Here is a 13030-nt window from a genome sequence, read left to right as displayed (position 1 = left end):
CTTGTCTTATAACAGGCTTATTCAAAGTGATACAAGCTACAAAAGTGAGATCTTGGAAGAGTGTTGCCATTTTCATAATGCAATAAAAATACTGTAATGATAAATAATAATTAATAATACATAGTGTGTAATAAACATGTCACAAAAACAAATTTTATATTTCCAAGATCTCTGCTTTTATAATTTATACTCAAGTAAAGGAGAAAATCCCTGGAAATGTTCATTTTTAAGAGGGGGTCCACGAGACTTGACATTTTAGTGAAAGGGGTTCACAGGTTGTTAAAGTTTGGGAACCACTGCTCTAGAGTTTTCATGCCAGATGGGCTCTATTATAAGGAGAGATGGGCCCAGACCCAAAATTGCCAACCCCAAGTGTCCAAAAATCCTGAGTCAGGCCCTGAATATGTTGAGATTGGCTAAAATCTCATGAGATTGTAACAAATGATGAATTTGGGTTCTTTTAATTTGCCTCCCGATTTTTGAGCCATTAGGGTTCTTGTTTTCCTGCTTTTCTCCACAACCATGAGGTGTATAAATATAAGGCCAGATACTCAGTTGGTGTAAATCAGCATAGCACCATTTACTTTGCTGGAGCTATGACGGTTTGCACCAGCTGAGGATTCGGTCCTTATTTATAATTTTTTTTTAAATGAAAGCTGAGATTCTGTCATAATCCCAGCACTCCAGGAGCTGGTTATCATGAGATTCAGCGACACTGCAAACCAAACCCTGCTTTTGACTCCCCTCCTAGCACCCTTGGGCCAGGTAGGGATCTGAGTACACAGCTTAAGCCTATCTCTGTAATGGCTTGAATACCAAATCTGTCCTGGCCTAAATGCACAAAAGGAATTAAGTACCTAAAATCCTGTTTTAGACCCCTGAGTCCCCTGTTTTGGGGCCACTGCGATGTACTAAATTCCTGCTGAATCCTGTACGCACCTAAACTTGTTCAGTGCCTAAGTTTTGGCAGTAGAAATTGCCAAGGCACCTATGTCTTTGCCTCTGAGCTATTGTATGCTGCCTCCCTCTAGGTGTCTGGGTGTCCTAACCACCAGGGTAGAGTCATTCTTATGCTTGTGCTCGCTCTCTGGCACAAATAACGAGAGACAGACAGAGATCTGTATCTCAGGGTCCAATCTCCCTGCTTCAGTGACGCTAATTATTTAGCCACAGTGCAACAGTTTCCACTGGAGAGACTGAGGAAGCCCTACATTCAGAATATCCCATAGCCCAGTGGTTAGAGCACTCACCTAAGAGATGGTAGTTCCTTGTTCAAATCCCCTTTCTCCTTCAGGTGGAGGTGGGCTTTAGCCAGGGGTCTCCCACATCCTAGGTGAGTACCCTAGCCACTCTCCTCCTCCTTACTAACAACATAGGTGCCTACTGCCAAGAGAGGATTTACAGGTGAGAATCCCAAGCAGAGCTAGGTGCCTCCCTACAGCCTGGATTTAGACACCTACCTCTGAGACTGGGTGGGATTTAGCACAACCCATCTCATTGGCACCTCCCATTGGCTAGCTTAGGCTGCTCCTCATCTAGTGTGCTGGTTTTTGTGAGTTGCAGTCCAAGGTGCCTGTCTCTCCCCGTGTATTGTATAGGAGCTTGGATGCCTTCCTCAGGATTTGTGAATCTGCTCAGTGTCACCATGCCAAATTCCTTTTGTGCATTCAGGCCTCTGCAATTTGCTTAAGTTTGGATTGGGATCTAGATTTCAACAGTCCAAGTGCAAGAGTGTTCAAATCCTGGCTTTTGCTTCAGTCCGTTAAAGCAGAAGTTCCCAACCTTCTTACTGAGATGACCCACCAACTGCATTTTGTCTTTTTTTGCAACCTATCATTATATATATGCACCCTCTGTCCCTGCACAATAACCCTAATCCTGGCCTGGTGCAGAGGGGAAGCCCTGGGCGCAAGAGGGTCGGGGGTTGGAGCGCAAGCCCAACCCCACTCACCTCGCAGCCGCAGCTCCTGTCCCCTCGGGGCCAAACCTGAGTGGCACTGCGAGCCCATGTCCCATGCTGCAATGCCTGGAACAGGGATCCGGACCCAGCCACGCTGGGCAGGAGCTAATACTGTGGGTTGAGTGTGGGGTGGGCTCATGCTCACCCCCCGTCTCCTCCCCCATCCAGGCCCTCCCCTCGGCACCAGAACAGAAGTATGTATGCCTAGGCCAGTACCTAGTAATGGATTAATCAGCCCTGGACATGGCAAACCATCTAGGGCTCTCCTGTGACCTACTGGTGTTTGGAAACAGTGTGTTAGAGAGATAAGGGGCCAGATTCTGATCTCACTTACACCGTATAAATCAGGAATAACTCCACTGAAATCAGTGGATTACAATAGCTTAAAACTGATGTGAGATCTGACTGTGGCCCAAGACATTCACATTTGGGATCTAGTGTTCAGAGCAAAGTTTTGCATTTGGAATTCATCCCTAGTGGGGAAGTGATAAATCATGCCTCCCAAATCCCGTTTTTAAGAAAAAATTCAGCCCATTCTAATGTGCATATTTCCTCAGCGCCCACTGAGGACAGCTTTCAAGTGGAAGCCTCTGTAGCCGAAGAAAGAAAATCAAACCACTATGTTACATAACCCCGTCCCTTGAGTTTGCTTGGAAGCATTTATCTGAGCATTGGCCTGTGCCATTGGAGCAGAATGTTTTGGGGGTGGGTGGGAAGTTGATTGCTCAGTGCAATAGGGATGTTCAAAGAGCACAGGGATCAGCTTTGTCATCTGTCTATAAGAATTCCTATTATAGAATCATGCTGGTGTGAAACTTGGACCATGCATCACCCCGGCACACAAAACCCCCTGGGAAATGCTCCAAGCGAGTGTCAGAATGACATACATTCCTGCCCTGCTTTAATGGGAGATCTCTCTCCTTTCAGTTTGAAATAGAAATTCAGAGGATTTCAGAAGCCTATGAGGGCCTGGTCAAGACCACCACTAAGAGAGAGTCTCTGGACAAGGCTATGAGAAACAAGCTTGAAGGAGAAATTAGGAGACTTCACGATTTCAACAGGGATCTCCGTGGTATGTTAAGTTCTTTACACATTTTTTTGCCCTAAGGGACATGCTGTACCATTCCTCAATTGTCAAACTCCTAATCACCAGCCTCAGACTTTAGACAAACTGATTTTCATGTGTTTTAGGTAAACTGCTTTAGAAATCAAGTTCTGTTTGTTGGTAAAGGATAAAAATGCTCTTATTTTCCAAGTTACAAACAAGTCCCCCAGCAAACTACATGAGACAACTTTAAGCATTGGATTGTTGTTCTAATTCTTAAAACACCAATTTAACCTGAAGACCAAAATTATAAACTCTGCAGTAAACATCTAAAGGTTATTCTACCCAGTCTACAAATCTAATCTGTCTATAATGAGCTCAACAGCAAGGTATATAATATAATGTAATATGTAATATGAAATATATGCCTCAAATAGGACTGTCGATTAATTGCAGTTAACTCACATGATTAACTCAAAAAATTAATCACGATTAAAAAAATTATCATGATAAATCACAGTTTTAATTGCACTGTTAAACAATAGAATACCAACTGAAATTTATTAAATATTTTTGGATGTTTTTCTACATTTTCAAATATATGATCTCAACTACAACACAGAATACAAATACAGTGCTCACTTTATATTATTATTTTTATTACAAATATATTTGCATTGTAAAAATGATAAACAAAAGAAATAGTATTTTTCAATTCACCTCATACAAGTACCATAATGCAATCTCTTTATCATGAAAGTGCAACTTACAAATGTAGACATTTTTCCCTTACATAACTTCACTCAAAAACAAAACAATGTAAAACTTTAGAGCCTACAAATTCACTCAGTCCTACTTCTTGTTCAATCGCTAAGACAAACAAGTTTGTTTACATTTACGGGAGATAATGCTGCTGGCTTCTTATTTACGTCACCTGAAATTGAGAAGAAGGTATTCGCATGGCACTTTTGTAGCAGGCATTGCGAGATATTTACATGCCACATATGCTAAACATTCGTATGCCCCTTCATGCTTTGACCACCATTTTCCTGAAGACATGCTTCCATGCTGATGATGCTCGTTAAAAAAGTAATGTGTTATTAAATTTGTGACTGACTGAACACCTTGAGGGAGAATAGTATGTCTCCTGCTCTGTTTTACCCGCATTCTGCCATGTATTTCATACAATAGCAGTCTCGGATGATGACCTAGCACATGCTGTTCGTTTTAAGAACACTTTCACTGCAGATTTGACAAAATGCAAAGAAGATACGAATGTGAGCTTTCTAAAGATAACTACAGCACTCGACCCAAGGTTTAAGAATCTAAAGTGCCTTCCAAAATCTGAGAGGGACGAGGTGTGGAGCATGCTTTCAGAAGTCTTAAAAGAGCAACACTCCGATGCAGAAACTACAGAACCCGAACCACCAAAAAAGAAAATCAACCTTCTGCTGGTGGCATCTGACTCAGATGATGAAAGTAAATGTGTCGATCCGCTCTGCTTTGGATCATTATCGAGCAGAACCCTTCATCAGCATGGAGGCATGTCCTCTGGAGTGGTGGTTGAAGCATGAAGGAACATATGAATCTTTAGTGCATCTGGCACGTAAATATCTTGCGATGCCGGCTACAACAGTGCCATGGGAACGCCTGTTCTCACTTTCAGGTGACATTGTAAACAAGAAGTGGGCAGCATTATCTCCTGCAAATGTAAACAAACTTGTTTGTCTGAGTGACTGGCTGAACAAGTAGGACTGAGTGGACTTGTAGGCTCTAAAGTTTTACATTGTTTTATTTTTGAATGCAGGTTTTTTTGTACATAATTCTACATTTGTAAGTTCAGCTTTCATGATAAAGAGATTGCATTACAGTACTTGTATGATGTGAATTGAAAAATACTATTGTTTTTGTTTTTTACAGCACAAATATTTGTAATCCAAGATAAATGTAAAGTGAACACTGTACACTTTGTATTCTGTGTTGTCATTGAAATCGGTATATTTGAAGATGTAGAAAACATCCAAAAATATTTAAATAAATGGTATTCTATTATTGTTTAACAGTGTGATTAATCGCGATTAAATTTTTAATCACTTGACAGCCCTAGTCTCAAATGCATTACAAACATGTAAAAGCCAAATTTTCAAAGAGCTTCCCATTGAATAGGCAATATTTGTAGACACCCTTTTGTGAGTGCAAATGGATGTGCACGTTGTATAATTGTGTGCTTATCCACTGAGTTTGCACAGATTCCTCTTTGTGCACTTGTCCAATGAAGGCCCTTTAAAAATGGAGTCATGATTTACTCAGCACAGCTGGAGGTTGGTAAGTTTGACTATCACCATTTTACAGATGGAGAAATGGAAGTGAAGAGGCAGTAAGGTTAGAGCCAATGGAGCAGTGGGGTCCAGGGAGGTAGAATGAGTAGTGCCTGTGTGGTGGAGGAGGGTATCACATGTCTCTTTAAGGGGAATCACAGTTCAAAGCAGCACTGTTGCTACTCTGGTACTAGCTACTGGTCAGGAGTGAGGCTATCCCCTTTGTGGAGTACAGCACTACCAGCCACAGCAAGATTGCCCTTGCACTTACAGGGTGAGGTTCACCCTTGTACAGAGGCTGGCACAATGCTTAGGCACCATTTCATTGCCCCATCGTCCTCCAAATAGTTCTTAATTGGGGCTAAAGCATAGGCCTTGTGCTGGCCCTCAGCCTGGAGCTGAATTTCACCTGGAGACCACAAGCAGCCACATTGGAGTACTTCATACCATGATCCACAGTGCTGCAGGCATTCAAGTCTCCTATTTCCTGTACTGTTAAGTTCAGCCTTTCATCTCCTGAAGCTCGACAAATTCAAACAGGAAATAAGGGGCACTCTTTAACAGGGAGGTCAATTAATCATTGGAACACATTACCCAGGGACGTAGTGGATTCTTCTTCACTTGACAGCTTTAAATCAAGTCTTTCTCAAAGAGATGCTCTAGCTCAGTGCTTCTCAACAACTGGTCCGTGGACCAGCGCCAGTCCCTGAGATCTCCCCGACACAGTTTAGGAAGGCAACAAACTGGTCCCGGGTATCAAAAAGGTTGAGAGACACTGCTCTAGCTCAACCACAAGTCATTGGGCTTGAGACAGGAATCACTGGGTGAAACTCTATAGCCTGTGTTATGCAGGCAGTCTAACTCAATGATATAACGTTGCTTCTGGGTTTCAAATCTATGAAGGGCTGAACTCTGCCAACCAATAAACATCTTCTTACCAACCAGAAACTAAAAGATTGCTGTTCTGTAGGAGTCCAGGGCTCATCCCTCACTGTTTGATATATACCTCAGCCTCTTTCATTTTAGTATCTCCCTTTTGAGCTTCTATTTATACCATGCTGCTGGCATGTATTTTCTTGGTTGTTGGCCTATAATTTTATATACGTATATTTATACTTAAAGTATTTCCTGTTTATGTGCAGACCGACTGGAGACTGCCAATAGGCAGCTAGCCAGCAGAGAATTTGATGGGCATGAAGATAAGGCAACAGAGGGCTTTTATGCCTCTCAGAGTGAGTACTGCATTCATTTCTTCTGAAGATACGGTTTTTAACTGGAGTGGCAGAGGGAGCTTAGTCATCATTTTTGATTGCCTTTGTGGTTAGGTTTTACTTAGCTAATTCGTTGTGTAACCTTATTTCAGCTACCAGACTAGGTTCTGTAGCCTGTTGTTTCTCTGTGCACCAGAGCCATCCAACAGGAGTGAACGGTACACACAAATTAGCTCATTTTGATTAAATATTTACTTTAAAATGTAAAATGTTGCTTGCAGGGATAGTGCCAGAACACACACATCTCAGAGAGGCCAAATTCTTCTCTCAGTTGGGATAGGTTCAGAGTAACCTCCACTGACTTAATTGGAATGACTCAGGATAGATACCAATGTGAATGAGAGCAGAATTTGGCTCCTTCTTTGCAGAAGGGAACTGGAGGGACAGTGGTCGTACAACTTCTTGTGACATCCCAGGCATGCATTTCCCCACCGTTTTAGGTTTCTATATTGGTGGAATGCTCTGCTGTTCTGATACAGAACAAAAACAAATGAGAAATTTCCCACAAAACAAAATTCTGGAAAAAAAAAATAGTTTTGGGTCAATCAAAAAGTTTTGTTTCAATAATATCGCAACATTTCATTCTGATTTTGACCTTTTAAATCTTTTTAAAAATTAATCTAAAAACAACTAATTTTTTTTTTAAAGGTCATATTGAAATGGAAAATGAAAACATTCCATTCTGAACATTTTAAAACGGGACGTTTTGATGTTATCAAAATATATTTTCTTTTATTTCTGAACAAAATTTTGTCAAAATCAACACATTTTCTGAAATGTTTCGATTTCTGCAAAACCAGAGTTTTGTGTCAAAACCCCATTTTGATGAAAAATTTCCAACCAGCTGTATCAAAAGAGCTTCAATGGAAACTCAGGGTGTTGAAAACCTCCCTGGTGTTATACAGCACCTTGTCGGATTTGATCCAATTGAAGCAAATGTCCTCTATGTGACTTAGTCTTCATTTTTGTGTGTGTGTTGATGGTTTCCTTGGATGCTAGCATGTGACTATATAGCATTGACTGCATAACAATGTATGCAGGAGGGCAGAGTTCAAGTTGCACAGACAGCCTTAATTTAATCAGTGGATGATTCACTTTGCAACTGTAGTTTTCTTCTAACATTGTTTTTTTAATATGGAATTTCCTACATTTAAAAAAAAAAAGAGAAATAGGGAAACAAAGAAATTCTACCATGTGCTGCTATTTGCTAGTAACACTAGAACGCTCTGCATTGCACAGTGTGTGCAATCTATAAGGCAGGAGCCTCATTCTGTGCCCACCTGTCTATAATGTGTTGACTTTTTCTTTCTTGTACGGTGCTTAATAAATACGAAATAGTTCTAGAGGTTTCAGAAGTGTTCTTCTTCAAGTAGATGCAGCCGTGTATTCCACTTATGTATGTGTGCTCCCAGTGCATCGGAGCCTGAGAATTTTGCCTCATAGTACCCGTAGGAGGGCAGCACTCACGCCTTGTGGTTGTAGCACCTCCCCTGGCTATATGAGGTACAGTTTCCTCTCACTGCCTGTGGCTGGAGTCGGAGCTCTGTGTGGTTTTCAGTGAGTGACGCTGCTCTATGTTGCAGGGCTGGCGTCTCTCCCAAGAGATGAAGAAGCCGTTCAGTCTCCTGGAGTGTGCCGAGGAAAAGGTCTCATAAGACCAATTGGGACTGCTCCAGTCTCGTGGAGACTCTTCTTCTTTGTCTAAGAGGAATATGGACTGGCGCCATGCAACTGCCAGCATGCGGGATGGAGCAGGCCCTTCAAACTGCTCCCCAGTACCATGTAGAGGCATGGGGGAGCTGATACTGGTGCCTAGGATTGCCAACTTTGGTTGGATGTATTCCTGGAGGTTTCAGCAGATGTCATAATCTTTAATTAAAGATTAATCTTTAATCCCTGGAGGCTCCAGGACAATCCTGGAGGGTTGGCAACCCTATTGATGACTCTAGTTCCAGCTCTGAAGCATCCATGGAGTCTGGTACCGATGCCAGTGATGCCAGCACCGGGTGTTTACACGCTGACTGTATACCAGGCAGCAGCGATCTACTCTGCCTATCAGTTCTGGGCTTCCCACTCATCCAGGACTTTGCTGGGGTTATGACATCCACGACCTTGTTGGCACCGTCTGGGCTTGTCTCAGAATCTTGGGGTCCATGGACGACAAACCTGATTTCCAACTGCCACAGACTGCAGAGTTGAGGCCAGTGCTGGGCCTGGCACTGAGAACCTCCTCTGCACTGGTGCACTCCTTAGCACCGACGTTGTCTTGACAGCAGATCCTCTCTTCCATCTCAGCACCATGTGCTGCATCAGGACCGTTGCTGAGGTCAGTACCGACACCGCTCCTGGCACCGGATGTAACTGTGATGTATTTGGTGTCAGCTGTGCCAATTCCATCAGCAGCACTGCTACCTCTTTCCTACTAGGTAGCTGGTGAATCAGACCAGCTCCTTGCACCATCAAGGCTAGCTTCATCGCTGTCCCCGGAGACTCAGGGCTCCTGAGGATTCCGGTTGGGGTCTTTCTCCTGCTCTCCCTCACCCGACTGATGCCGAGAACAGTTCTCTGAAGAGCACTGGTACAGAGACACGGGCCCCTTGCCTAGAGTCTCCTGGCCACCAGTGCCCTACCTGTATTCCAGTGACGACCTTGGAATCTGTGGGATGGTCCTCAATCTCAGAACTCACATTCCTCACCCTGTTCCAGAGCAATATCATGGGGTACGTCTGTGGTGGTGGTGTTCCACTGTGAGTTCAGACATCGGTTGAGCTTCCCTTCTCAGAGTTGTCCTGTCCAGATCTGACAGTTCAGGGCAGGACCCATCCCTAGTGGAACTGCTGCTTCATCATTATCCCTTGATGATTTGAGGGTATCAGGTTCCTCTTCTCCCTCAGCGCCTGAGGACTTGAAGGCCGACCAGGACCTTCTGCAATGTGTGGCTGCTACCTTGGACATCCAGGCAGCATACCTGCAGGAGAATATTCACAAACTACTGAATATTCTTCAGCCGTCTTCCCTGGGGAGGGTAGCCTTCCCTATTAACGATGAACTCCTGGAGCCTGAAAACATTCTTTGGATTACTCCGGCTTCAGTGCCACCTGCAGCGAAGCATTCAGAGAAACACTATTTTCATAGAATCATAGAATCATAGAATCATAGAATATCAGAGTTGGAAGGGACCTCAAGAGGTCATCTAGTCCAACCCCCTGCTCAAAGCAGGACCAATTCCCAGCTAAATCATCCCAGCCAGGGCTTTGTCAAGCCGGGCCTTAAAAACCTCCAAGGAAGGAGACTCCACCACCTCCCTAGGTAACGCATTCCAGTGTTTCACCACCCTCCTAGTGAAATAGTTTTTCCTGATATCCAACCTGGACCTCCCCCACTGCAACTTGAGACCATTGCTCCTTGTTCTGTCATCTGCCACCACTGAGAACAGCTGAGCTCCATCCTCTTTGGAACCCCCCTTCAGGTAGTTGAAGGCTGCTATCAAATCCCCCCTCATTCTTCTCTTCTGGAGACTAAACAATCCCAGTTCTCTCAGCCTCTCCTCATAAGTCATGTGCTCCAGACCCCTAATCATTTTTGTTGCCCTCCATTTTGTACCTACACAGGGTTTTGATGGCTTCTGTTCCCTAATTCCCTGGTTGAGACTGCGGTGAATGATGGTGCCTGGCAGGGCAGGTGTAAGTCTGCGCCCAAGGACAAGGAATCCAAGAGGATGGACTTAATTGGTAAAAAAAACGCATACCTCCTCTTCCCTGCAAATGTGTGTTGCGAACCAGCAGCCATTGCTATCCAAGTACAATTTTATTAATTGGACAGCTATGTCTAAATTTGTACACCAGTTACCTGAAGCCTCCAGGGAGGAATTTCGAGCGTTGGGAGCTGATTTCTATTTGGTGGCCAAGATCTCCTTGCAATCAGCTTTGGACATGGCAGGTACCTCAGCCAGAGTTATTGCCTCAGCGGTAACGATGAGAAGGTGTCTTGGCTGCAAAATTCAGGCATTGCTTATGATGTGCTGCAGACTATTGAAGACGTGCCTTATAAAAGTTGTGTGCTTTTTCCAGAAAAGACAGCTGAAACCTTGCTCTCGTTTAAAGACTCAAGGACCACCCTATGCTCTCTTGGGGTATATACTCAGGCAGCATGGAAACATCATTTTGACAGTCAGTGGCAACATCAACTGTACCACTTGCAACACTCCTTTGGGCAATCCTTACTCCCCCGATGCAACAAGACTACCCCAGAGCGGGTCATAGATCCCAGAAGCAGAGGCCATCAGGTCCTGGGTTTGGCCAGTTGACATCCTCCCACAGCATCTACCGAACATCTGTTTCGATTTGTATGTCCAGGGCAGTGATCTAGTCATAAGAACGGCCATATGGGGTCAGACTAAAGGTCCATCAAGCCCAGTATCCTGTCCTCTGACAGTGGCCAATGGCAGGTGCCCCAGAGGGAATGAACAGACAGGTTATCATCAAGTGATCCATGCCCTGTCACCCAATCCCAGCTTCTGGCAAACAGAGGCTAGGGACAACATTCCTGCCACATCCTGGCTAATAGCCATCGATGGACCTATCTTCCATGAATCTATCTAGCTCCCTTTTCAACCCCGTTATAGTATTGGCCTTCACAACATCCTCTGACAAGGAGTTCCAGAGGTTGACTGCATTGCGTGAAAAAATACTTTCTTGTGTTTGTTTTAAACCTGCTACCTATTAATTTCATTTGGTGGCTCCTTATTCTTGTATTATGAGAAGGAGTAAATAACACTTCCTTCTTTATTTTCTCTATACTACTCATGATTTTATAAATCTCTATCATATACCCCCTTAGTCATCTCTTTTCCAAGCTGAAAAGTCCCAGTCTTATTAATCTCTCTTCATACGGAAGCCATTCTATACCCCTAATCATTTTTGTTGCCCTTTTCTGAACCTTTTCCAATTCCAATATATTTTTTTGAGATTGAATTCATTGGAGCAAATGCTGATTTACACCATCTGAGGATTTGGCTTGGGATTTCCAACTGCCAGCCATGCTAATTCCACCTGGGATTTGAAAGTCATGCTGTGTTCTTTCTGGCTCATGCAACATCATCAGTAATAAAGATGCTACAGTGGGAATGTAGATGATAATTTTGTTGTAGGTGCGCAAAGCAGAAGGCAATCTAGCCCACTCTTCCATAGCTGTGTTGGCTCTGCAGCATTAACAGATGTCATTAGACCTGTAGATGGTGTTCTGAATACAGAAGCGGGTCTGTTGAATAAGAAGATACCACTTTCACACAGGTCTTTTCAATTCTGGGGACAGATTCAAGCAAGGATAGATTACACCAATACAATTTTCAGTTTATAATGCCTTTGCCTTTCGATACAAAGGGTCGACACCAGTGGAGCTAAACTGATGGCTGGGCAACTGATGGTTGAAATCTCCAGTGTAGCCAAAGCTGTAGTCACTGTTCTGACTACAACTATGCTTTAAAATATGGTTTTATTGACACATAACCAGAAGTAATGATGTAACTGCATGCTGTGCTCTCAGTGTATCACTAATAAAAATTCACAGCTTGTGAACAAACATTGCTCTTTGAGATCACATGACACAAATTGGTGTGGATGCCTGGAGTGTCTACTAGTCTAGACCAGAGAGCTAAATGTGACAAATATGATGTAAAGCTTTTCCAATAATAGAAAAAGAGGGGGTACAGAATTTACGAACTGGGCCATCTTTATTTATATTTTGTGGGCAGCTATTGCCTGCAGAATAGATTAGCTTGATATGAGAATATTGGTTGAGTATTCTGCTATTGAGATCCACAAGGAATTTCCCTTTCTCCAGATGTAATGAAAATCCCTTTGCAGTCCAGGTTTAGCAGGGACCTTGTGATTGATGTCACTGATATGGTGTCATTTATAAGTCTTTTCTATGGGGCAGAACACAACTTTGGCTTGCACTCTGTTGCAAGCAAGGCCTGTTGTTTTGTGGGCCCCTTCTGTACATTCTGTTACATCTTTCGGTAGGAGCTGCAGCCAGAAGACTGCAAGCTCTTTGCAAATTGGTGACTAAGTTGCAGCTTGAGTGCACTCAGTATGGCTTCATTCATGTGTGTCTGTATGTATTGAGATCTACATAATTAAAAGAGACAGGTTGTGGTGATTGAGAGGGTAGCCACCGGGGTTCCATAGGCTATCAAGAGCGAAGTTCCTATCATCTATGCCTCTCATTTTGATAACATCTGAGCATCTCACCATCTTCAATGTGTTTATCTTCATAACACCCCTGGAAGGTGGGGACATTTTGTTATTCCAGTTTTACAGATAGGAAACTGAGGCACAGAGCGACTCAGTGACTTGTCCTACATCACACAGGAAGTCTGTGACAGAGCCAGGAATTTAACCCAGAGTTCCCAAATCCCAAGCTAGTGCCCTTACCG

At 43.4% G+C, this 13030-nt stretch overlaps 1 protein-coding gene across 3 annotated transcripts in view; it reads left to right on the top strand.

Annotated features, from left to right (window-relative positions):
* The window catches only part of AMOTL1 (angiomotin like 1), a 135647-nt gene that overhangs the window by 80836 nt on the left and 41781 nt on the right, over window positions 1–13030 (top strand). For all 3 annotated transcript variants that reach the window (XM_054015620.1, XM_054015622.1, XM_054015621.1), the window contains 2 exons: window positions 2888–3032; window positions 6466–6555. In XM_054015620.1, the coding sequence (XP_053871595.1) occupies window positions 2888–3032; window positions 6466–6555 (235 nt within the window). The remainder of the gene's footprint in view (window positions 1–2887; window positions 3033–6465; window positions 6556–13030) is intronic.

This window comes from Malaclemys terrapin, chromosome 1 (genome assembly GCF_027887155.1).
Source record: "Malaclemys terrapin pileata isolate rMalTer1 chromosome 1, rMalTer1.hap1, whole genome shotgun sequence".
In the NCBI taxonomy this organism is placed as follows: Eukaryota; Metazoa; Chordata; order Testudines; family Emydidae; genus Malaclemys; species Malaclemys terrapin.
The sequence above is the reverse complement of the archived record's forward strand: the minus strand, read 5'-3'. Positions and strand labels throughout refer to the sequence as shown.